The following is a 27,199-nucleotide window of genomic DNA, read 5'->3' as shown; positions in this document are numbered from 1 at the left end:
TTGGAGGAAAACTATACAACCTAATTTTTGAGAAGTTATTCGAGTGAATACAGGTATAATTTAAAATTAATTCATTATCTAAAGTATTTGATTTGCAGGACAGTAAACCATTACTTACGGCTCCAGACGATTTTTCTTCTTCTATCGATGCCGTTATTTCCATTATAAAATAATAACAAGAATTTATTATACTCTTTGGATTGTGGAAAAATGGCGCGCTTAGACAACGACGTAACTTTCAATACATGTAGGCCTCCACCTAAAGACGTACATATAAGAAGATGGAATTTTAAATTTCGAATTTCTTTTTGATTTATTTCATATTATACAACGTGCGAACTTAATGAATTCTTGATTAACAAACTTGGTAATTAAAAGGCAAGATGTTGCCACTCTTTGAAGGGTAAGTTACTTATGTTTCTAACTGAATAATATCTACCACCAAATTTAATCATATCGATATATTTCAATTCAGTGATTTAAAGGAAATACGTTGCCACTTCAGCAAAGGAGAAGATAGTCGTCTTTCAAATTTAATATAAAGAACTCAGCATTTACGAGAAATGTGTTGCCACTGCCTGATATAAAATACTTTTATTTTTCACATGCCAATTAGCTGTCATTAGGCCAAGCGTAAGGTATTTAATTACTTCTTTTGTACGATATGAAGGAAGTTATTGGGATCACGAAAAACTTGGGTATCACATTACAATGGAACTACCAATTTTGATCGTTCCCGAGTCCATTTCGGCTACATTTTTGCGTGATGTCTGTACGGACGCACAGAATAAAAGACAATTTTTTTTTTTCAAAATGGCTTGTAAAATGGATTCAAAGGAGCGGAGCATTTTTGTGACGTCTGTAGGTATGTATATATCTCGTATAACTCAAAAATAATTAGACATAGAACGTTGAAATTTTGTACATGGGACTGCTATAACAGCTAATTGTGCACATCTTTTAACTTCCTTTTATGAAGTAAGGGAAGTTTTGTGAAATCTAACTTTTAATGCAGTCTCCCGGTTCCTATACTTACACTGATGTGCAAAAATTAAGGACGAGACGGTTTTTTCAATACAACTTTGTACAAAAGCTTTCCAAATCAACACATTTAATATCGTAAGATCCCCAATACGTAAGGACATGGGTAATGTAAGCAACACTTACTAAAAGAGAAATCAGAGAGATAAAAAGAAGCTTTATTGAAAAAGTAGCATGGAGCGCAATGCAATTGAAGGCCAAAACATCCCTGTGATGGGTGTCCAGCAAGAAACATCCGGTCCTTAATAGGGGATATGATCTCCCCTGACTGCTAGGCAGGTTTCACAGCGTCTGCCCATGTTGAGAATGAGGATGTCAATGCGTTGTTGAGGCATTGCTGCCCATTCGTCTTGCAGCGCCAATCGAAGCTCCGGAATCGTGTTACTGGTGGTAAGGTACGAGCTGCAAGCGTCTGCCTAGAAAATCCCATACATGCTCGATGGGATTGAGATCCGGAGATCGTGCCGGCCAATACATACGTTCAATATCCTCACTCTCTAAGAGCTGTTCGGCAGCTACTGTGCGATGACATAGTGCATTGTCGTCCATGAAAAGGAACTGCGGGCCCATAGCGCCTCTAAAAAGACGCACATATGGAAGAAGAATCTCGTTACAATAACGCGTCCCGTTGACTGAACCTGCGTCGAAGATGTCAAGGTCTGTACGACTAACAAGCATGATGCCTTCCCAAACGAGAACACCGCCACCTCCATACCTGTCCCTTTCAATGATGTTCGAGGGATGATTGCGGCTTCCCCGCTCTCTCCAGATGAGTATGCGATGAGAATCGCTACTCAGACTGAATCTGCTCTCATCTGTAAAGAGTACTCGTCCCCATTCATTGTCTCTCCAATTCTGGTGTTCCCGGCACCACACAGAACGCCTTCTCCGATGGGCAGGCGTTAGAGGTACACACCGTACAGGGCGTCGTGCAAACAGACCACCACCGTGCAGTCTTCTGGCCACAGTAAAACGCGATATCGGTCATCCAGTCGCCTGTGTCGTGTGTCTAGCGATTTCTCCCGCTGTCTGCCGCCTGTTTCTTCTGGCCTGTAAGGCAATATACCGGTCATCTGCGGGTGTGGTTCCTCGTGGACGACCACTACTGAACCCCCGGATAGCTGTTCCTGTAGTTTGAAATTGTGTCCAAAGTCGTGAAACGATGCTGTGAGCAATTCCGAATTCTGCAGCCACACTTGTCACACTGCGGCCTTCCTCCAACTTCCCAATGATTCGACCTCGGGAAAAGCATCCAGATGTCGTCTAACAGATTGATTATTCGCCATTTCTCGCTGAGGCAGCAACTCGGTGTGATTTTAACTGCTATACGGAGTGCAATCTCTTTGCCAGAAATACTGATCTTACACCGACAACATGCTTTATACTACTTAGACACTCCCCCATTACGTCTACCTGCATATCTACGCATGTGCTACCGTACATCGCCTTACTTAATCTCCTGATTGGTCTTTCTGTCCGCTCTGCCTCTTCGTTCAGCTGATATGCTAATTTTTCGACTTCGTCCTTAATTTTTGCACACCAGTGTATATTTGGGAAATATTTATATCCGTTATGAGAAATTTAAATTAGAAGATGTTTGACTTCCACACGACAGAAATTGACCGGTATATTTAATTTCAAAATTTGAAATTTTTTATGTCATTTTCAGCTTGCCTTATGAGACTGATTAGTTGAGTTAGAATAACTCGAGGAAATAAGTTTAAATGAAGTACAGTAAAAAATGTGTATAATTTAATAGGCCCTACAATTAAGTCACATGATGTCCACAACAATTTTTTTTTTCTTTTGAAATATAGTCTGTTACTTATTAATAAAGTAAACGATTTAAAAATCAGTAAACGTAGTTCTTTATCTATGTTAATATTAACTACAGCTGGACCTCGTGAAATTACACTAGCTGAATATATTAAAAGCATTACATATAGCGGCTTTTCCTGAATCTGGTAAAAGTTAAATAATCCTAAGAGACGTGAAGCAAATTATCGCTATGTCTGAAAGTAACCACAAAGTCACAGTACTTTTTTTTTATTTTAACAGAATAGAATTTTTTAAAATTTTATTTTATGCATGTTCTCGTGTTAACAATATTAACTACAACTCATAGTAATGCAACTAAAGGAAAAGTAAATTTAAATTTAAAACATAGTGTAGTAGTCAAAGACTAAACAATTAAATTTTACTCTAAACTGGCTCAATAATTCTAACTGACATATCAGATTCAAATGTTGGCAGCGATAAAGCAAAGCCGAGTAATTACAGCTTCACAGAGTTAGCAGGAACTATACGTAGCGTATCCGTTCAGGCCTGAAACACGCTGTGTCTTACAATCCAAAAACCTCAGTTTAAATACTGTGAATTACAAGTTTAATTTGATTATCTCAGTAAAAGTATGCCCATGTAATATTTATATGTATATTTTTACACAGAGGAAATTTCCCCTTCTGCCAGGATGACTATTAACACTGTAAGACTTTTACAACAAAGTCAGGTCAGTGGTTATCTCAGGCGGCGCTCAGTTTAAATACTATCTAACCTCATTTACGTTCTGGTGAGGAAAAGGAAATGAAAAGTTAGGATAAAGGCTAAAATTATAATTAAATGGTTGATTTAAATGATAACCTTATAAGGAATTTTTTCCCTCCCTCCAATTAACCACCACGGTTTAACGGTAGCCTCTCAGCGCGTAATCGAGAGATCCAGGTTCGAGTCCCAGAGCATTGCACATTTTTCACATCTCCTGCTTCAAAATAACCTAATGACTCTATAACCTTGTACATACATTCTTTTTTTGCAGTTAGTTTAAGTAGTTGGCAGTGTCAGCAGCTAGTCTCTAGAAAAGAAAGATATTGGTGACGTCTATCATCGATTTAGATCTCTAATTTCCCTTTAAAAAAATGCTAATGTAGAAGTTTGGAAGTTGGGTTTATTAATAAAATTTTTAGCTAAATACAAAGATGGGCAGTAAATAATTCAACACTTAAACAAAACTTCGGAAAAAATTCTCTACTAATTGATTATAAAATTATGTAGTAATTAATTACCTGAAATAGTGTAAGTGAATAATGTTTTAAAATACAGTAAAATAACTTATTGTTAAAGGGAAAAAAAAAAACCTTCACATTTTAAATTTTGTTTAGTAATCTTGCTGTTTATTAAAATATTTAATATGCTATGAAGTCAGCTACTTTCTTCTTCTAATCCATTAATCATTTCCCATTCTAAACCAACTTGAAATTCATAAAGTAAATACCGGGTGGCCATAATTAAACTGACAGTGCTCACTGTGTTCTGTAGCGCGATCTATTTGCGAGAATGACGCCACATTTTGTAGGAAGATTAAACAAGACGGGGGACGAAGGATTCCGCGAAAAAACAAATTAGTTCCAAAAGTCACCGCTAGGGGAATATTTGGTGCTGTGTAATAGAAAATAGAGTGTTAACAAATGCAAATCAATACGGAAATTACCTTTTATTTTGCATTCAAATGAGGTTCAATGTGGCTGCCGTTGTTGGGGACTACATATTGCATTCTGTGCACAGTATGCACAACAGCAGAAAGTAACAAGCCTGCAGGAATCTCCCGTACGATCCGTGATATGTTATCCTTCAACGTAGCCAGGTCCTGGACCACTCCTTGATAGACCTTGGAGTTAAGGTAACCCCATAGCCAGAAGTCGCATGGGGTAAGATCAGGCGACCGAGGTGGCCATGCAGTTGGAAAGTAGCGGCTAATGACTCTTTCTGTTGTGAATTTCTGTCGTAGCATCTGTTGCACCCGTACAGCAACGTGTAGAGGGGCTCCATCTTGCATGAAAATGATTTCCCCTAGCCATTGTCTTTACTGAAGTGGCAGAATGACAAAGCTGTTCAACATGTGGACCTCGTCTCCCCATAAGATTTTCCACGGCCAAGCATCATCCACCTGGCATTCTGGCACCAACCACCAAGCATTCTGGCATGAAAGGTGAGAGCAAAACTCAATCGCTTATCATGGTCGGGGTACAGTAACTCCTGTAGACTGCTGATCTTGTACGGATAGAAGTTGATAATCTTTCGTAAGATTTTCCATACCGTACTGTAAGGCATATCCATATTCCGAGCTACTCCACGAGCGCTAGAGGTGGCAGCAATATTGTCTAGTCCTCTGTCGACAATCGCTGTGACAACCGCTTCGATTGTATCCTGTGGCACAGGTCTTCGTCCTCTGCCTGACTGAACCTTCAGAGAACCTGTTTTCTCAAATGTCGCAACCATTGCTTTTAGCCCATTAACTGACACAGGACCGTTACCTTTACGCATTTTTTTATGCGTTCTAAAAGCACGAAGAGCGGCTGACGCGTTGCACTGGTTGAGGTAAAAGAATTTGACCATTAACGCACGCACAACTAAAGAAGGAGACATTGCACATAACCTTTCAATCCGATTGATTTGAAACGTAACACATTGCCTTTTAAAACCCAAGCAGCTGGCACTGTGCGAATGGATGTAATGTAAAATTTGAATAAAGAACTTCTTCTTCTGCTCAGCGCACGTGATATTGCAGATCACCAGACTTTATCGGTGTTTATGTAGATTTTACGTTTTTTTAAAAGTGTTGTCATATTGCATTTGAACTAAATCAGAAAATGTGCATAATAAAAGGTAATTTTATTCCGTATTAATTTGCATTTATTAACAATCTATTTTCTATTACACAACGCAAATATTCCCCTAGCGGTGACTTTTGGAACTAATTTGTTTTTTCGCGGAATCCTTCGTCCTCCGTCTTGTTTAATCTTCCTACAAAATCTGGCATCATTCTCGCAAATAGATCGCGCTACAGAACACTGTGAGCACTGTCAGTTTAATTATGGCCAGCCGGTACATTACCCTATTACTTCCTAGATCGTCTCATAACTGCTTTGTTTAATACTTACGTTGAGATTTAAAGAGGGGGCTCCACCTTTCTTCCTCACGTAGATTTATTCCGTTTCCTAAAAGCAGAATTAATAACAAGCATTTCGAAAATGTATTCCCCCCTGTTGGTATTTAATACTCATACTTATGCTAAACTTTCAACATTAAATAAATATTGTTATTTTTAATGATGTTAAAAAATAAAAATGCCGTGTCTTCGGTGCCAAATGAAAACTGATTTGTGATTCTGTCACTATCCACGTAGACAAGGAAAAAAGTGAGTATGAATAGTTTAATTAATAAAGGTCTGAATGAAGTCTTTCAACCAGTTATTTTATGTTAAAACCGCTTTCCTATCTTTCTCATTTCCATTTCCGTGTCAGAATGTAAATTTATAGCTTGCGTCGTATTCCAATGAAGTGGAAAGGAGTGTTATTTAAAGGTAGGCTTTAGAGGGTAGAATAAGAGCGTGTTCTGCCTGCTGAAGGCCACGTTGCTAAATTGATCTCCTTGCGAGTAATATTCTACGACGTTTCGTTATTCTCGCCATTAGGTTTGTTACGCCGATCTTTGGTCAAAGCCAGCTTCCGCGTTATTCTAACTGCGCAGCTGTTAGGTTAATTTACTTTTCTTAGTTTTTAGTTAATCTATCTTTGATTTAAGCAGTGGCGGCTCGTAATAAGCACTGTGGAACTGCAGCACCCCCTATTTCCACTTATTATTATTTTTAATATTTAATATAGTGTAACCCTTTAGTCTTTAATTCTTTCTTTATACTTTTGCAATACATAATCCAAGCTTAATTTCAGTAGCCATCCCCCACTTTATGGAAAAAGGTACGAAAGTCTTTGGAACTGCGCGCTTCACAGTTCCAGCGACGTGGTGTTTGGCTGTTCTGCGCATGCGCACACGTAAGTCGTAAGTAAAACAGCACGTAAGCCGGATAGAGAGAACAGCACTATCGTTCTTGCAGTTCCGAAATTCTGGCATGTTGTTGGAAACATGATTTAATTTTACTCTGTGCGTGTGGTATTCCTCTACAAGGTGGAACTTCATCATACGGGCCATAAACAGAGTTCATGAAAATTTGCAACCTTTAAAGAATTGCCTTACTGAAATACAATCAACATCAAATGCAGATCAAACTATTGCAAAAGCAACAGGAATTTTAAAATATCTAAATGATGATAATTTCAAGTTTCGGTTAGAACTTTTTTATCAGATGCCTCATGTTGAAATAATATACAACTAAATGCAATCCAGAAAATTTAAAGTTAACGAATATATAACAAATTTCAAAACTGTTATTTTAGAATTAAGAAACTCAAAGTACTGTGAGAACTTTTCAAAAACACTGATGGCAGAAGCTAAGGACTTTATACTGTGTATATGTGACTTTATACTATGTATTGATATAATGCACTGATATTCTTCCGTTTAACACTTAGCAGCTGCTAAATTGTTAAACAAGAAATGCTTCGCTAGTTTTAGGAATGAACATTCTACAGAAGAAAGAAGAAATAGTACTGACCACTGAAGCATATCCAATGATTGACGAAGAAAAGCTTGAAACTGAACTAAACGTATTCTTGCAAATTAATTGAGCTATTGAAATTTATCATCGAAAATAATCTAGATGATGTTCTTAGTGAAATTAAGAAACTGATAAAAATTCTCTTGAGAGTTCCCATAACTACATCAGAGGCAGAAGGCTGCTTTTTCAGCATTGAAAAAAATTAAAATTTTCCTAAGAAGCACTAGGAATTCGGAAAGACTAAATGCGCTTGCATTGCTTTCAATAAAGAAAGATTTCCTCAGTTGTCATCCAGAGATCAAGGAGAAAATTATTGATCTTTTCTCGCGCAAATTAAAACAAGAAGAATGGATTTCATTTTTAAACGAATCGACAAAGATTGAATTGTAACAATTTTGGTTAAAGTCATTAAGAAATGCCAACAATTATGGCTTAAATCCGCCACTGGATTTAAGCCATAATTGTTGGCTTCTGTTAGCACGAGTGGTGTGGTCTGTAAACTTTTATTTTACTCAAATAAAATGGTCCTTTATACACTTTCCTTATCTCTGTGGTACTTATAAGTCACAGCGATAATTTGCTTTTAGTCTTAAAAGTTCACGTACAGTTAATGTTACCAAAGAATAGGAGACTGTATAAAACTAATCAATCATTTAAAAAATTTCCGTATTATAACTGTAAAACTAAATTTATATTAAATTGCATCATGTTAAAAAAAGTTAAAATCAATTATTAAAGAAAGGTTAACTGATGTTTTCCTTGAAAACAGTTTTGCCGTTATAGCAACAAATGAAATATCTTACTTTCACTTGCATAATATATGAAACATTTTAGTTTGACAACAGAAGTAGACATTTTGGGGTCATCGTATTATAAGATAACATTATAATTACCGGACTCATGTTTTATGATCTCACATATACTAGCCAGTTTCGAAGGTAGTCGCGGACGGTAAAATGTTGTCATGGCAAAATTCACTATATTTGCTTCATCTTATTATTCTGTAAACATTACATTATTTCCTTTACCAATCTAATAAAGTGCTTTAATACATATTTTTCAGTTTTACATTCAGTATTCAAAATCAATTTCCATGAAATAATAATTTGAAATACAAAGAACATACATTTTCTATATTAGAGTTTGAAACGAAACGAACCAGTCTCTTATAGCGCCATCATTTATTTTGAATTAACTAATTAATGTTACTTAAATATTTTTTTATGTAGCAAAATAATACGACAGATTATTTCTGATGACCCAAATTTCATTCTGTTAGCCACAACAAGAATTTAATTTTATCAATTTTTTGTTACATTACTTTAGATAATGAACATCCTTCGAATGACATTATAGGAAAATATTAGTAATAATTGGTATCTTTATTGCAGAAAGGCTGTTGAATTGAAATATTCTTCTCTCGTGGCGGCACTCTTTTTAATTAAAACTAAATTGAACTAGTTTGCTTTTCAAAAACCTTTCAAGGTGTAATTTTAAACTATATAAGAATAAATATTTAAATTCAAAATTTTCTTGAAAAATCAAACTTTGCTATCATTCATTTATCAGCATAATAATTACATACAAAAATTTTCGAATTTAATGGCATTAAAATCTCATAGACAGCAACTGCGTTGTTTTATTTGAAATTGCTTTTAATATTTTTTGTAAAATATACAAATCTACATTATATCCTCTGTATCAGGCCTAAAGAAGAGGCCTAGTTCGCTCATTTGACTGATCCTTTTTTGACAAGATCTTCGCAGAGAGTTTTAACAGGAAGAAGCTTGACAAGCCGGATTTCGCGTGTTTAAAATTGGAGTTCCATTTTATTGTTGTGGTTAAGACCGCTGAATACTGGTAACTCGACCGGGATGAGAAACTAGGTTAACTGACTGGCTCCATGCTTTCCCTATTTAAGTAACTACAAACCAGAATCCCTTACAAAGGTCCCTTAGGCATAGCCTTTGCGTATTTTTCCATATTCAAATAATGTAATCTAATTTGTAGAGATGAGTCAGTCTAATGATATCAATATCCTAAATTAATTTTAATAAAGTGCATTTTTTTTTCTAGTACCGTAAATATTTAAAACATTTTTGAAAATAGTTTTTCGCCAATTTCTCTTTGTAGATTAAATCTCGTATAATGGTAGAGTATAAGAATATTTGTTCCTTTTCACCAGTTTTTAATTTTCTTCTGTGCTGCAAACTGACATTTTTTAAGAAAATTTAACAGAACTTTCAGTAAATTCATCCATTTTAATGGCCAGTAAACAAATTATGCTTCAATGAACTGCAAATTTCAGCTTTTTAAGAATGGAATCAAGCATATACTTCTGTATCAAGGAATAATTGATACTTTCATTAGGGACACTTCGTCCTAGTAAAGATATTAGGAATAAAAGTTTCATTACACAGCTAATGGAACTTATAAATGATATTTTAAATAATTTCATATAAATAATTTATAAATATTTATTTTATGATTTTTAACATAAATAATAATTTTTATTTAGTTTTTTTTATTATAATTTAATATTATTTATTAATAAAAAGTTTTAATTTAATATAAGTAATTTAGAATTTTTATTTTTAGTCCATAATTATAATTAGAACTGGAACTGCAAACTCCTTTTCTTTAAAACGTGAATCTGCATAAAAATTATGAACACAAATTAATTAATGAAACTAAAATTTAAATTGTAAAATGAATTTGTTTTCAAAACTTAGGAGCATATTGCATACCAGTCATACTGTCAACAGCTCTGAGCGAAACTTTAGAAAACGACAGTATTAAAAATTAGCAGATATTTGCAAACAATGAAGCGTCAAACTGAAAGGTGATTGGCAATAACCGTTCTTAAAACTCCTTTTGCTGTGTTAGATTTGAAAAAGTACAGACTTTCTCAGTAACTGCATTTTATGAACCTTTTCCAGAGAAAATAAATGATCAAACAAAATAGCATAATTTCTTTTTGAAAAATTGCCTTCATGTCCAAAAAACTCAATTATTTTTTATTCACCCAGATTAAAAAAAAAAAAAAAGAAAAAAAAATTTCCTTTTCGTTGAAGTTTGACTGTTTGACGTAACAAAAGTATTCACGTTCAAGCAAGAATCCTGTAATGTAAAGTCATTAAGTTCCTCAGAATAAAATTCCTTTTTTCTTGATTTGTGCATTTTCTAAGCATTATATTCATTATCAGATGAACTCTCTTGCAGTTTTCGGTTTCTGTCTTTCAAATTTGATGGGATATGTATTTTGCTTTACATGTGCAAACCGTTACATATATATATTTTCCCCTCGTGGCAGATTGTGAACCATTACAAATGTAACCCAGTCCATTAATCTATACAAGGCCAGATGTGGTGGTCTCTTTATTATGGAGGCATTTAATAGGTGGGCCACCATCGCCTTTCCTATGAAGGGACGGACAGTTACAACCATGCCTTCTCCGGGATTCGAACCCAGGCCCTTTGGTATCGCAGTCAGCTCCCCTGACCACTATACCGACTGGCCGGCGCAAACCGTTATATAGTATAATATATAATGATTAGTTTTCTTGGGGTAAGATTACATAAAATTCCGGAAACGTTATAATGATTGCATACTTTATGCATAAATTATATGCAAAATTACAAACAAACAAATACAATAACAAACAAACAATAAACATTTTTACAACTAAATTCGAACAGCTTGAAAACAATTATATTTTATACTTATTACATAGAATTCAATCTATAAATTCATTTCATCATATGCCTTTTCATTCCACGGAGTTTACTCATAGAGATACTTGATCCCTTGGATTAGATCTTCAAAAAAAAAGGATCAAATATTCTAATTGTGTATTTTAAACAAGAATTCATTTTAGACAATAAATAAGCAAAGCTACTGTTTAACAAAAGTTTCTTTTTTAAAGTAATTCAAAATTAAATTTCGTAGGTTACAAGTGAAAGAAAATAATCCATCATACAGCGTGATTACAAACGATTTAGAGGATTCTGACGTTTTATAGCTTCAAATGTATAATGCTCACCCTGTTGTACTAATAACCGATGAAACGAATATATTTTAAAGTTTAATTTATGTCGTTACAAGTTTCACTGTCATTCATCAGGCGGCAGGGTAAAAATATTTTTCAAAATGGCGACTATTCAAGAGAACACATTTTGTCTGTTGCAATATTAGAAGACTGAATCCATCACTAACGTGCAGCATGCGTTCCGACGATCGTAAGCATACACCCACCATTCTCCCAAAAGCATTCTGCAGTGGTATCGACAGCTGAAGGACACAGGTTGCCTCTGTAAAGGAAAATCCTCCGTATGCCCATCTGTTGCAGTTGAAACAGTGGAGAGTATCTGAGAAGCGTTCTTCCATAACCCAAAGAAATCTAAACGTTTTGCAAATTGCGTACTGGGCATTCCTAAACCAACTGTGCGGAAGATTCTGCGCAATCGATTATATCAGAAACCATATCACATACACAGCTACTGCAATGTTTACGACTAAGCGAGCGCCCCATCAAACGCCAGCTTCGTGTCCTTTTCTAGGAAGCAATGGAAGGTGGTAAATTGACCTACCCCCGACTCGTATTTAGTCATGAGGTGACGTTCCACCTACATGATCAAGTGAATCGTCACAACGTCCGCATATGAAGCACGGCAAATCCCAATATTACAGCACAGATTGAAAGAGATTCTCCATAGGTAAATGTTTTCTGTGATGTTTTCCATAGCAAAGTATACAGGCCCTACACTTTTCCTGAAAACCTTCTGATATGTACAATGTACTTATACATGTTGCAATACTGACTGTTTCCCAAACTTCTTATTTAAAAAAGACAAATCTCCACCCTATTGGCATAAAGAAGTGCGTCGTCATCTGAACAAGGAAGTTCCAAGACGATGGATTGGGCGCTGCGCTCAGGATGATTTGGCACTTTTCAGGTGGTCCTCAACGGCTGATTACTGTATAGATGAGTTGTGTGTGTTGTGATTTATATCACCTGTCTGACAGTAACATCAAACCAAGCCCACGAAATTCATCGTGGCAAGAAGTGCAAGATTGCGCCTATTGCTGGCAACAGCTTTCAACACCATACAAGTAACAGTATCACTTTGTTTAGCTCCGCTCCGCGCAATTTTGAAGGACAGCACCCCGTGGGTGATCCCGGACCCTTCAGTACGGCAGTCAGCGTCGCTAACCACTATCCCGGTTTGGGCGGCCCGTATAAATGTTTGTACTGTAGCACATAGGACATTTGTAATGATACGTAAGAAACCTGAAAATATGCTTTTTTAGAACAATGTATCATTCGCTACTTTTATGTAATACTTTATGAAATACATTCATCCAAAACCTGATGAACCAAATACAATCCCTGTATTTTACTTTTAAGGAAGTTAAACTTGCCACTTTATCTCTTCTATGCTGAAACGAAATTTCTGTAAATAATTATGTGTTTATGTATTGTCAGTTTTTGCGAAAAGGTACAACTTTAAATGTGTCATTTTAAGTGTGTGATGTCAAAATTCTCTTGCCTGATTTTGGTAACTTTATGGTCAGAAACCAATTATCCTTAAAATCCAACTGCTTTTCATTATACTATTCAGGTCTATGACCAACGCTTGCGAAAATAATGGACTCATGAAAATTTTTGTGTAAACTTTTATGGACGCGGCTTACACTATATCGCATTCATTCGAATGAAATCTATTAAATAGTTATATTAACATATAAAATTACAATAAATATTACATTATTTATGTAAAACATTTAGATGAATTATTGAAAATTAGAACTTAAATACAAGTAAGAAAAATAATAAGAAGGAATAAAAATTTAATTTTTTTTTATCTAAAATATCATTTGAAATCTTAGTTAGATTTCAAATGATATTTTAGATTATTGCTTAGTTAGCAAAATCCTTCAACAGTAGTTTTAAAATACTTACTTAAGTCTCTCAAACCTGAACACAATAAATACACACACACTGGCAGGTGCAAACAAGCTTTATATATTAGTATTTTTAATTGGATGCGTTAGTAGTATTCCTCGAACATTCTGATTTATATAGTTAGACATATAATTTTAAGTGTACAAATTTTACGATGAAAGGAAGTCTACAAATGACGAAGAAAGGACACGTCAGTTGTTACTGGCGAAATTACACATCATGTTCTTTCCAGGAATGCAAGGAAAGAATTTCTTCTGACTTTTGTCTGATTTAAGCCTGCTGGAGATGAACTGCTTTGCGGCTTTATCCCATCGACTGCGACTTTCTAAAACCTGTGAAACAAACGTATTTAAGTAATATTTAATTAAATTTATTTAAGTAATAGTTAATTAAAATCTTATTAAGTAATATTAAGTAAATCTGAAGGCAAAATACAACTCAAAGTCTATGACCTGCTGCAAGAACAAAATAACTGCATATGTAAATCGAGAAAATCATTCAAACCTGCTATTGTTACATAAAAATTACAACGTATCGCCAGAATTACTTGGATACCTAAATAGGTATGTTATGCAGATGGTATTTATTTCTGAAAAGTTCTGATATAATAGACGAAAAATTAAATAGTTGTCAAACAGATTGCAATGATACTGATTCTGATATAATAGAATGGAAAATTAAATAGTTGTCAAATAGATTGCAATGACACTGATTCGGATATAATAGACGGAAAATTAAATAGTTGTCAAATAGATTGCAATGACACTGATTCTGATGTAATAGACGGAAAATTAAATAGTTGTCAAATAGATTGCAATGACAATGATTCTGATATAATAGAACGGAAAATTAAATAGTTGTCAAATAGATTGCAATGATACTGATTCTGATATAACAGAACGGAAAATTAAATAGTTGTCAAAGAGATTGCAATGATACTGATTCTGATATAATAGACGGAAAATTAAATAGTTGTCAAATAGATTGCAATGACACTGGTTCTGATATAATAGACGGAAAATTAAATAGTTGTCAAATAGATTGCAATGACACTGATTCTGATATAATAGACGGAAAATTAAATAGTTGTCAAATAGATTGTAATGACACTGATTCTGATATAATAGACGAAAAATTAAATAGTTGTCAAATAGATTGTAATGACACTGATTCTGATATAATAGACGGAAAATTAAATAGTTGTCAAATAGATTGCAATGATACTGATTCTGATATAATAGAACGGAAAATTAAATAGTTGTCAAATAGATTGCAATGATACTGATAAGCATTATATGTTTAGAATGTAATATAAATGTTTAATTTAGATAAAACAATTACCTGAATGTAATATAAATGTTTAATTTAGATAAAACAATTATCTGAATGTAATATAAATGTTTAATTTAGATAAAACAATTATCTGAATGTAATATAAATGTTTAATTTAGATAAAACAATTATCTGAATGTAATATAAATGTTTAATTTAGATACAAAATTATCTATCTCAGGAACCTTCAGCCCTTAATTCCGTGAAATGTACATCTCAAAAGATATAAACGACTGTATTTTTGTACGATATTTGAATTCCAAGTTAAGCTTTGATAACAATTCTTTTAAAATTACAAGAAAGAAATCAATATCATATTCTTGGGAAAAATACTCAAGAATCTGCAATAGGAACGAGTAATTTAATTATCAAAACCATGTTAAATATCTAATAATGAACTTCTAATTCAAGAGATGTATGTCACTTCCATTAGAAGTTGAAAGACAGTATGATAACAATTCCCAATGCATCGCAATTGATTTTAAACCAGCTTTAAAATATTTATGTGATTTAATACCATATTACTGATATAATATTCGTAAATTATTCACTTTTAAACTGTGGCTTTCAAAAGATAGTTAATACACAAGAAATGATAACAGTTATTGACATTTTTCCATTTAAGAACTAATTAATGAATGACACGGAATGACAGCTGTAAAGTATAAAACCTCGGTTCACGAATTTAATTCGTTTCTGAAGATTTTTCCACCAAAATGTTCGTAAACCAAAACAATTTTGCCCATACGAATTAATGTAAAATGGATTAATTTCGTCTCTGCATCACAGATGATTGTTTATTTGAGCTTTACAACAGCTGTCTATGCCTAGGTTAATACCCAAAGCAAATGGAAATCATTTAAATAGACACTATAAGCAGAAACGATAATTAAAATTGTTTTGATGCGAAATTTTTTTCCACAACGAATCAGATTACTGTTGGTCACCATTTATCTTTTCTTCCTTTTATCTTTTCCGCTAAGCGGCACTTTAAAGGCTCAGCTTGGCTTTGTTTCTCTCAGAATTTGTTGAATGTGATTCGCTGTTGCTTATGTTTTAAAATGTTTCTAAAAAGACTCATGGCATTGTCATTAAAAATGCTTATGCTGTAGTTTATTACTGCTTTATCAGGATTAAATGGTCACATGACAACTCTACATCTGACTGCATTTTGCACGAGTTTACCGGATCAGAGAACTAGAGTCATTTTTTTTTTCTTTTTACCTCTTCTTCTGAAGATATTTCTTCCTGAAATAGGTGATATGACACTTATATGTATGCCAGTTCTGCACATGTGGCATTTGCGCGCATCATTCCTATGGAAGCATGAAATTTTCTAACAGATGGTCAGCAAAGAGACACTTCCACACAGCTTCTCAATAATAACCATTCAGTCGTATGATTCACTGATATAGGCCTTTTTAAGTAGTCTCCATTCCTGCTTTGGCAGTAATAATGAGCGTTTCTTGTGTATTTTTATTTTACACAGTCACACTTTCGTTGGTAACATAAACTGAGAGAAAACTCCGAAGACTTAAGTGACTTTTCGCTGTGTCTTGAAAATTACAAGAGATTTAAAAGGGTGTTAAAAACCTTTTTATTAACTCAGATAAATTAACAGAGGCACAACTTGTGCTTACAGAACCAGACAGCATTTATGGCAAAAATCAAAATTAATGACTTCAACTTAACTAAGTAAATTGCAGGTTAGCGCAAAAGCTACACAGATAGAAAACGCGCAAATTGGCTCAGCGTGAAAAGCCTAGTCGTAAGTGCGGATAAATTGGCTCTCAAGAGAATTAACTTTTAACGTGGCCTGCAGCATATGGAACACGCTCTGATTCTACAGTCTAAAATCTTTCTTTCAATACTAGCTCTTTCTACCTCAATGAACAGGAGCGAACTAGAAATTAGCATTCTGGCAGGAAAAGGGAAAGCGAGGAAGACAGTTAAGATCATAAAAATAAAACAACTGGTTGAGGAGAATAAAAGAATACTCTAAAATTTTTTCGACTTTTTCTTACAACATTTACATAAAAGGAATTTTACTCTTACTAGGAGGTAGGGAAAGTGGGGTGGAAGACCCTCAGGTCGCCTCTGGGGTAATCCCTCTCAAAACTGAAACGGAACTCCACAGTTAGTGAAGAGGGATTATATCTGTGCGACCAATGGAGAAATTTTTGTGTACTTCCCTCTTCCACCTGCATTTCTGTATTTTGATCCATTATGACTGCTAGAGGCATACTATAATTATTACGTCACAACTGGAAGCTGCTATCAGCTAAGCCAAGAAGAACTTTAGATTTATAAAGGCCAGTACAGTAGCTCATGAAGCCATATTTTAATAAAAAAAGAACCCCTTTTCTTTCAAATTATCTCAAATTATAAGATGGAATTAAAAGGTGCTTTCTTTTGTATCTTGTCCCCCCCCACGTAACCTTCCGTCAAAGATTCTGAAACTTTTACAGAACTATATTTTGTTTTATACATTTTATTCAATGAAAAGTAACGATCCTTTAATTGCTTTAGTAATCAAGCCAAATTAAATGTAAGTTTGAAAGCATATGTTTTGCCATTCTCATCAATGAACAAACTGAAGCAATTAGAATGCTTTATCATGAGATAACATCTCAGATGTTGCGGAAAGTATATCAAAGATCGCTTTTGTACTAATTTCGGTTATTCTTTAAAAAACATTTCTTTATACTGAATAAATACCCTAATGCAGTAATGAATAAAAATAAATTACTTTTGCTGTTTAAAGATCCGACGATGTTAAAAGCAAAAACAAGAAAACGTTCCAAGCTACAATAGCTGATTACTTACTTGATACGAAATATGGCTCATATCAAACTTCCTAAGTGGCATTAAATACACAGGTAAGAATTCTACAGATGTGAACCCACTCATGTTTTGAACCTGATTGAGTAGCAAAACCGCTTCTGCACTGTAACTATTATCTTGGTTGAGAACACGGACTTGTATGACCGCTCCTTTCACGCTTAGTACATTAGATGGCAAATGGAAACTGAAAAATAAACACGTACGCCATTTTAATTTTCTTCAGAAATTGAAATGAGGAATAGGAGTATAAATTTTAGGTTATTGACTTAAACAAAGCAACAAATAAGCGTAAGAATTTAAAAATTGTTAAACAATTCCATTAAATAATATAATTAAAACATTTAATTCCACTAAATTCGGTGAAATTTACTTTCCACTGAACGAAGAATATTTCAGCGTACAGTGCCTTCAGTGGAAAGCAAATTCCATTGAACGCTTGAAGTTTAATAAAAACTGCAGTTTCAAATTTAAATTTTCTCTTCGTATGGGTTCAAAGTAATAATGCCCTAATTCCGTCTAAAACAGTTTTGAGAAAAATGCGTATTCATTATAAATTTAATAAAAAAATTAGAATTTCAAAGCATCTTTATTGATTTTAGGTATGATAACATGAAAACAGATCTATTCAATTCTGTAAGAGAAATTCCTATGATAAGGACATAGAAAACAGTACAAAGTGTTTAATCCGGACGTCCATAATCCGGAATGATCTATAATCCGGATCTCAAAGCTACAAACTTTCTGCGCATGCGCATAATACGTTTACGCATGCGCGTTTAATGTATAACGGACGGTATAAGCTAGGCTAAAATTATCTAATTACCTATTTCAGTTAATGTTGCAGATTGCGTTGTTCCTTAATCTTCTAATTGGATCAGGCTTATTATTTTTTGCAGACTGTTAGAGCAATTTTATAAAATTAAGCTTTAACTTTCGATTATGTCAAAAAGAGTTTCCGATTCTGGAGCTGCCACAGGATCTACAAAGCGAAAGCATGTCTCGATGTACCGCTTCCGATAGTGAAGAACGTGACAGAGAAGTTATTGAAGACGAAAAAATTTCGATTGACAAGTTAGTCGGTATTCTCGACACAGCAATTATAGGAATTGAACAGTGGAACTGAACAAGAAATTATGTCTGTTTATAGAATTAAAGAGATAGTATTAGCACAAAAAACGAAGCAACTTAAAGAACTTACATTGAAAGAAATATTTAATAAAGTAAACAAATAAATATTAAGCTTTTTTTTTGTAAAGTTTGATACCCTTTAGATAATAATTGCTCTTTATTGCATAAATTACGGTTTCATATTTTTAATTTTATAATTTCTGCGTGCCATCTTACCGGATTTAAATTGATGATCTATAATCCGGAAAAAATCCTAATCCGGAATCGCCGAAGTCTCGACGAGTCCGAATTAAAGACTTTGTACTGTATCAATAGAAAAAGTATGGAATTTCTTAGTTTGTGAACACTCCCAGCAATGTTGCAGTTTCAGCTTGAGGTAAGTTAACAGACAATATATTCCTCATTTCTCTTAACAGACAACTGACATTATGAATGCTACGAGAGACAGTGGAAAAAGGTGGCAAATTTTAAAATATAAATGTCCATAAAGAGGACTTTTTATGCAAACAAAATATATCTCTTGCATTTGTTTACAAGAATGCAGAAAAACAATTCACAATTATTATGTCTTGCCATAACTTGCACATGTATCGTACGTAGCAAGCTGCCGTTGTAAAAAATATGTGTATTACTTTACCTCATATTATTTTAATAATTTTACCAATTTCATTGAACACTAAGCATACCTTTCCACTTTATAACTGTCACATTACGTTTAGCAATGCCGAATGTCTTATGTTTCATTATTATTAGATCTCGATATGTCTACCTATACTGCGCTTATGGAAACCCGCTTCGTTAAATTAATTTGAACTGTAACTTCCTTTTAATTTCATTGCAAATTTTGTTACTTTTTCATATTATCACCATTTGATTTTCAACCATTATAAATGAAGTGCATCGATATTTTTTTAAGTCGACTACGCCAGCTGTATAATGAAAGGGATTTTCATTTCGTATTCTCCTACAGTCCAGCAGCTGCGTCCAAAACTGCACAGAATTTTAGCTTGCAGAACAACTTTATCACCCCCCTTCTAAAAAAAGACACAAATTTAAATAAAAATTTATTATATATAAAAAATTACAATGAAATAAGTAATATCCCTTAACACAAATATTAATTATCCTAATAGATAAATTAACCAACTTCCCGTTGCCTTCTCTCAACAAATGTCCAGTGTCCAAGAGAAACATTAAATTTAAAAACTGCACAAAATAATCGCCCTCATTTTTCTAAGTGCTGATTTTCACCAGTCAACAGTTCAGTATACAAATCATTGAATGAAACACTGTTGCCAAAACCACAATTCTAAAAAAATTAAATTATTCAAAATGATGCGATTTCATCAAAAAAGACAAAATAAATAACAAATCTGATTCGAATTTTGGAAAAATCGCTTCGAGGTGCACTGGCTCTTGTATAGATGCACCTACGTACCAAATTTCGTAGCCCTGGGTCTATTAGCTTACGCGCAGTACGAATGAAAGGACACAGAGTCTTTCTTTTATTATAGGTATAGAGATTACTGATAACGTTTTCTACATTTTAAGAATGCCGCTCAAATAATGTTCATGTATATGTATGGCGGAACTGGTGTGTCTCGTAGCGCCATCTGCTTATAATAATAGGAAATCCGGAACTGTGGGAGCCTTACCTTGCCTTCGATTTCTCCTCAGAGATTCTCTCCACGTCCAGTGCTCATTATGTCATGTGCCTTCGGGCATCAACTCATGAACCAGTAACTTTGCACCTAGCAATAGCCTGGTCATACTGTCTGCGTGGCAGCTTCAGTATTTCTTGATGGAAGAAAATGATCTAGGGAACCCAACTATGGTCTGCAGCGTAGACATCCATATAGTAACGCAAAGACAATAGCGCGCTTACGCCTTACCGAGGATATTTGGATCTGTTTTTCAGTGCAAATACTGATTAGTCACCGAAGTCGCTATTTATCCTGACTAATCCTTTTGCTTTTCTTGATATTGCAAAATGACCTTTTGGGGGCGGGCGAAGAGGGTAGCTGAGCTCTCTTAGATTTCTTTTCATTTGTTTCATTCTTAAATTGTAATGCTTTGCAAGTCTTGCATATAACAATACTTGAATGTTTAAAAAGTAAGCTGTATAAAGCGGTGAAAATACGGTAATATATTTCTCATTTACAGATGTTTTGCCAATATCTTTTCATCACAAGTCGCTGAAAATGCTTTGATGTTTTGATGTTATGACGTAGGCAATGGGAACGTATATCTTCTTATATCACTTACATACATACACAGTAATAAAAATAATATCATTATGAGTATTTAAACCATTATATTAAGGCACACAAAGACATTATTACGCAAATATGATGATTAATCTTACCATCAGTATTCAAAGAAAAGTACTGCATCTTAAATCTGCATCTCTGATCGATGTAGAGGTTAGCGCTGTGACCTATTACATCGTTGAGCTCGGATTCGAATCCCGGAGAAGGCTTGGATGTTTTCAAGAGTCCACAGTGTTTGTGTGGCATGGAGGGTCTAAAAATACTAGCGAGCCCATAGTCCTCTCCAAAGACCCGGAACTAGAGGGAGAGGGGGTGGAAGACCCTCAGAGTTTTTCCCTGATATGTTCTTTTTCAAAATTAGAATGGAAATTCACGTATTTCGACGGTATAAAATCGGTCGCATCCTGGGGTACATCTTGAGCAGTGTTCTCGGTGATAAGGAGGCTAAATGATCCATGGGTCTACCCATGTCGAACGTATTAGGTAGTGTCCGGCTAATTGAAACCACATCTTAAATCCAAAAGTCATGAAAACTTATTTTTTCTAGCTTATGCTCAATTTTGAATAGTTTCATTTCAATAACTTGTAGATACAACTTAAAGCTCTATATTACTAGACAATGAAGAATTCTTGAGCAGTTTTAAGGCGATAGGCGATTGCACATTTTTATATAATATATAATTCTAGAAACTTCTTTCTGAATTTTATAAGGTATTTTCTTCCTCCTTTCCGCATGCCTTCGTGGTGTAACTGGAAGCACACTTGAGTTCAAATCCCTGCAGGGGAGCTGCATATTTTTCAAGTCTCCAGCATAAAAAAACCAAATGACTCTACAGCTTGCCACCAGAAATACCAGTCGAATATTGCTTAGTCATATAAATTTTCAAAAGCAGTAATCAAGCCACATACCACTTTTATTAATTCTCTAAATCTCACGTAAATTGCAGTATCGAATAGAAGTAACAGACACTAACAGAAAAACATCATAATCATTGAACAGAAGTTGAGTCTACATCTATATGTGTATATAGTTATTCTTACTGATAATTAAATTATCATGAATCAGGATAATTAAATTAATCCTATTGTATACTTATAGGAAAAAAAGTCAAAAAGTATTTCAGTCGTAATTTCAAAGCTACTGCAATTCAAACATAACAACTAACTAAATAATAAAATGTATTTTGTAATATTCTTGTAATATGGCTTAGTTTATGCACTAGTGTAATTTTCTTAGGCTGTCGTCTTTACTGTCTTTATCTTTCAGTTTCAGACTATCAAGTAATTATACAATATGAAACTACTAAAATATTAATTAAATTAAAATTAAAATATTAATAAAATTAAACTCTGCTTTTGCGAAATGGATAGGTAATAATGATTCAAAGTGTTTACAAACCAAATTTCAAATCTAACGCCTAACAACCTGGTTCCGCTACCTTTCGATTATTGGATACAATTCATAAGAAGACTTTATGCAGAGACCTTGGTGACTAATCCTTACAAGACGTTTCAGAACGATCTCTACTGAGGTTGTTTGTATCCTGGCCAGTATGCTCCCTCTCTCCGAATTATTTGTTCTTTATTATGATAAATTTCGTTTAAGAACAGGAAATATTGGTTTTAAATTATATGAAGATTCTACTGTTACATGGTGTGGTTTTGAAAAATTTAATTTAAATTTGATTTACCCTACCGAAAGAATTGTTATTCCGTATTAGTTGGATGCTTCACAAATCAATGAAATGGACATTTATACAGGTGGGTCAGGTCTGGAAGACGCCCTGTTGTCGCATATGTTATATATTATTATGGAACAGAGACTGAGAATAATAACTTTAAACTTAATATATATAACTCAGTTTATCAAGCGGAAGCTATGGCTATTTTTTATTCACTGAAATGGATTAAGAAGAATCTTAAAAAGCAATATGATATACATATCTATTCTGATAGTCTATCAGTTCTTCAAGCTCTCTCAAAACATAATCAAGACAATCCTCTAATAATAGATATTAGAGAATTATATAAAGAACTGAGAGAAGATCAAAATATTATGTTTAATTGGGTGAAGGTTCATGTTGAACATTCTGGAAATGAGAGAGAGGAAGCACTGGCCAAGGAGGCAATTGCCGATGTTAATGCTCGTGATATTGATGTACAGGGATCAACAAGGAGAGCTGTGACTATTGTGAAAAATTATATTTATGTATGATGAATGGAGGGAGAAGTGAGAAAGATCTGATCGAAATAAAGGTTATGTGATATTTGTTAAACTTAAAAAAGGTTTAGGTTATTCAGACATTGACGTTAGTCAAATCATTACAGTTCATGGCCATTTTCCTTTCTAGCTTAAAAAGTTTAAATTACAAGAGCCTGACTTTTGTGACATCTGTAAAGAACCGGGCACTGCGGAGCATTATGTGGAAACATGTAAATATTTTACTGATATTAGGAACGAGTTTAAAAAAATGATGTTTTTAATATATATCTGATATTTTAAATGATTTTAAAAGACTGAAAAAAATCTGCCAGGAAAATAATGGAGAAGATTTTATCGACATGATAAGCTTGCAATGGGGATTTTAATTTTAATTCTTTTGAGCTATGTTTCTTTTTGTGTATGTGTGTGGATATTAGTTGCATGGTTGTAATTTTATATAACTTCTCTTTTTTTAAGTTGGTTTATAATTAACTTTTATTTTTAGTTTTTATTTCATCTTCTCTTTCCTGTTGTGTTGTTAAATCGGTAAATAAAAAACTTATGGTATATATTGCCGAATGTATTTATATTATTTTCTTTGGTTGCCTTTTATTAACTTTTTAGTTAGCACTGACGGAGTGCTAGATGGTCATGGGCCAAGGGAACTCGCTAGGAGGACTGGACATTGGCAACTATATTACCCTTCGATTAATAAGAAAAGTACATTCATATGCAAACTAATGGATTCGCGACACAGCGCTAAAATCTAGGTGACACGGCAGGACGAGGTTGTCAAATCTCTCTTCAAAACTTAAGATTCCTGCTTCTTATGAAATCCTTACTCACTTCATTTACATTTCCTGAGGCAGTATTTAAAAGAGTAGAAGTGCAAGAAAGATTCAACGTTACAAATAATGTACTAATTAAAACAAAACAAACTTCACGAGTTTTTCAATGTAAAAATGTCTTTCATTCAACAGTTGTCATAATTTTGATGAGCACTTGATTCAGTCAAATGAAGGCAGAACACAAATTGCGTTAAATATTTACTTCAGTTACTAAATGTTGCATTTCAGTGTATCATATCTGTTCAGTAAAATAAATTTAGATGAAGAAAGAATAAAATTTTCATTTATAACGTACAACTGGAAAAGCTCGTTGAATACAGGATTGTCCAAATCTTCAGTCACTGGCGAAGATTTCAAAGGTAGCTGGTTTGGGAACAATGTGTTGGGACAAAGTTCAACCTTGACAATCAATTCAGACATTTCACATTTTCGAGCAGGTAAACGCTGGCCTTTTTGCACTGAAATGAGAAGCATAACTTTGTTATCATGTCATGAATAATTCATGTAGAAAATTGGGATCATAAATCTCTTCACATTTATAAACAGAACAAACATCCGTAGCTTTTTAAGGTGCTATGATATTAGTTTCATATTACTTCATCTTCTCTTTACTTCAGAGAGTTAGCTGATCCTAAATATTTGGAGGTATTGAATAAAGTATGATAATTTTTTAGGTTTCCGTAAAAGGTAAATGATAGTTGTAACATGCACAAATGAGATCATATGCACAAGCAATAATACTAAATCTTTAAATAAATGTTAAATTTAAGAAAAGAAGCAACCTTAGATCGGTGTAGATTTTGAAAACTGTGGATTTTGAGAGCAAGCAAACATACATCCCTCTCATTCAGAAAAATAAAATGTTTATTAAGGTGGAAGCAAATAAATCGTTTTATATGGAAATCAAGAAGTGTAGCAAAGTTAAAACGACCGTTTCGCCATTTGTCGACAAAAATAGTAATGAAACGTGAAAAACTAAGATACTAGAATTCTGAAAGCTTTATAAAGAACTGGACTGAAATTAATGTCATTAACGAATTCCTTTGAACAACAGAACAAACTTTATGGATAACTTTCACAGGAAAAAAATTTCTAAATGCAATAAAGAACTTGATTAGCTACAGAAGATTTGTTCATTTCTCCTTTGCAATATAAAATTCACATTCATTGACGCGAAATAATTATTATAACAGTACTCTTTTTTTTTGGCAGGTACTATGCTGACGAGATATACTATAACTTTCCTAAGAATTAAAAGCGGAGATCGGATCTTTAATAATCCAAATTTAATGATAGGTGTAAATGATCTGAAAACTGAACTTGAATAGAATCCAAGATATTTTGTTAATGACAAAGGAGTGGAAAAGTATTTGCTTACTTGTTTTTCTTACATGACAACAATATTTTTACGATTATTTCTAATAGCGGAATATATGTTATGATATCAAAAGGAAAATATTTTTAAAGATTTATTTATGGCCTTGAAAGAAAAAAATCTGTCAACGACAAACGGATTTTAAACACCGTAATTTCGCACGTATAGTCCGCAGACACGATTTTATATTAAAAAAAAATTAAAAATTGTCAGATAGTCCACACCACCGGATAGTCCGCGGACTATACGTCCGAAATTACGTTTTTTTAATACGGCAATATTCCCATGCTTTTTAAACACATCCTTTTTTTTGTGCAAATTTCTCACCGCTTTCTTGTCCACTTCAAAATAACGGAGTAAAATCCTAGTATACGGTGCAGCCTTGGCGCGACTTTGAAAATTATCGCCAACACCAAAAATGATCCAAAGAACGTCTATATATATACTATACACGCATAGTATATATACTATATACATAGTATATACTATGTTTAACTATATATTTTCTTTGAATAACCCGTTAACTACTCATCGTATATGTCCCGTTTTCACTGCTCATCATAAAGTCGCCAAAAGTAGACAAATCCCGTGTGCACCGGATACTAGGATTAAACCAATAACGGCCCGCTTCTCTATTTCCACCTTTTTCAGTTTTCTCAACTACCTCTTAGCAGTAAATCTCCGGCGATGTTTCATCAACGTTATCGAAGATGAAAGACAAAATACGAAAACAAAATACTGTGCTATCCTCGTAATAAGTGATAATGAAATGTGACCTTCGACCCCACTCACTCGGTGTTGCCAAACCACGCTATAAGTAAACGAATCGCGCTTTTTTTTCGTACTCCAGGTACTTGCTACTATGGCTCCTAAAAACCGAGTTGACGCATCAACTACTTTTCCTCCTCCCGGCAGTTGTGCTAAAGCAGTGCGAAGGATACTTGGAATCTCGCGCTTTTTTTATATTTGATCATCGGCAGTTCACGACAGCGTGTTTTTTAAACTTCAACAATTTTAACCGTGAACAACCAGCGTATTATCCACACTGGTGGATAGTCCGCAGCTTCAAAAATTCGCATTTTAAACACAGATAGTCCGCGGACTATACGCGCGAAATTACGGTAATTCAATTCCTGAGAAAGAAATTCCCAATAACAAACACTGAGAGCAAGTTATACATAAAAGTAAAAAGAAACTATTTTTTGTTTATATCTAGGTGACATGATTTCGCACGAGAAGTCAAGCAAATAGTAAATTGTTTACAGCAAATAGCAGTTTTGGAATCAAATTCATTGCAGGTAATTAGAACGAACGGACTTGCATTCATTTAGATCCAAATACGAATACTTTTCAGATGAAGTCATATCAAGGGCGCTTTTATTATTTTGGCGTTCTTCCTAGCCAAAATGACTACGCAGCCATCAATTCTTTCTAAAAGCAAAATGTTGCAATTAAGTTTCTTTTCTTGCCGATTCATGCATTTATAGTTTTAACAGTTAATGGCTATTGAGTTTTGTAAAACAAAGCTTGCTTTAAATGAATCACAACACACCGATTGATTGAAATAATTAGATAACAAAAATATGTGTCAACGCCTTGCTATCTAATCCTAACGTTAAAATAGATGAGCACTATAAAATTATCAAAATAATTATAAGCTTATTCCTAAAAGTGAATAAAATACGCGGGCTGTATTCTTGAACATACGAGCTTTTGTAGGATTTTCTAAATGTTTCCTTCT

The 27,199-nt window shown here is 33.9% G+C and overlaps 1 protein-coding gene across 10 annotated transcripts in view; it reads right to left on the bottom strand.

Moving 5' to 3' along the window:
* Nucleotides 1–13,495: 13,495 nt before the first annotated feature.
* LOC118198748 (protein unc-13 homolog 4B-like) overlaps nt 13,496–27,199 on the bottom strand; it is a 130,483-nt gene continuing 116,779 nt past the window's right edge. For all 10 annotated transcript variants that reach the window (XM_035370508.2, XM_035370503.2, XM_035370506.2 and 7 more), the window contains 3 exons: nt 24,379–24,541; nt 17,617–17,818; nt 13,496–13,790 (listed from right to left, as the gene is read on the bottom strand). In XM_035370508.2, coding sequence (XP_035226399.1) covers nt 13,650–13,790; nt 17,617–17,818; nt 24,379–24,541 — 506 coding nt within the window. In that variant the 3' untranslated portion in view covers nt 13,496–13,649. The remainder of the gene's footprint in view (nt 13,791–17,616; nt 17,819–24,378; nt 24,542–27,199) is intronic.

Source organism: Stegodyphus dumicola, chromosome 9 (assembly GCF_044657685.1).
Source record: "Stegodyphus dumicola isolate Sdum_Otavi_A_Nest chromosome 9, ASM4465768v1".
NCBI lineage: Eukaryota > Metazoa > Arthropoda > Arachnida > Araneae > Eresidae > Stegodyphus > Stegodyphus dumicola.
Note: the sequence above shows the minus strand (reverse complement) of the source record. Positions and strands in the feature narration are given on the sequence as shown.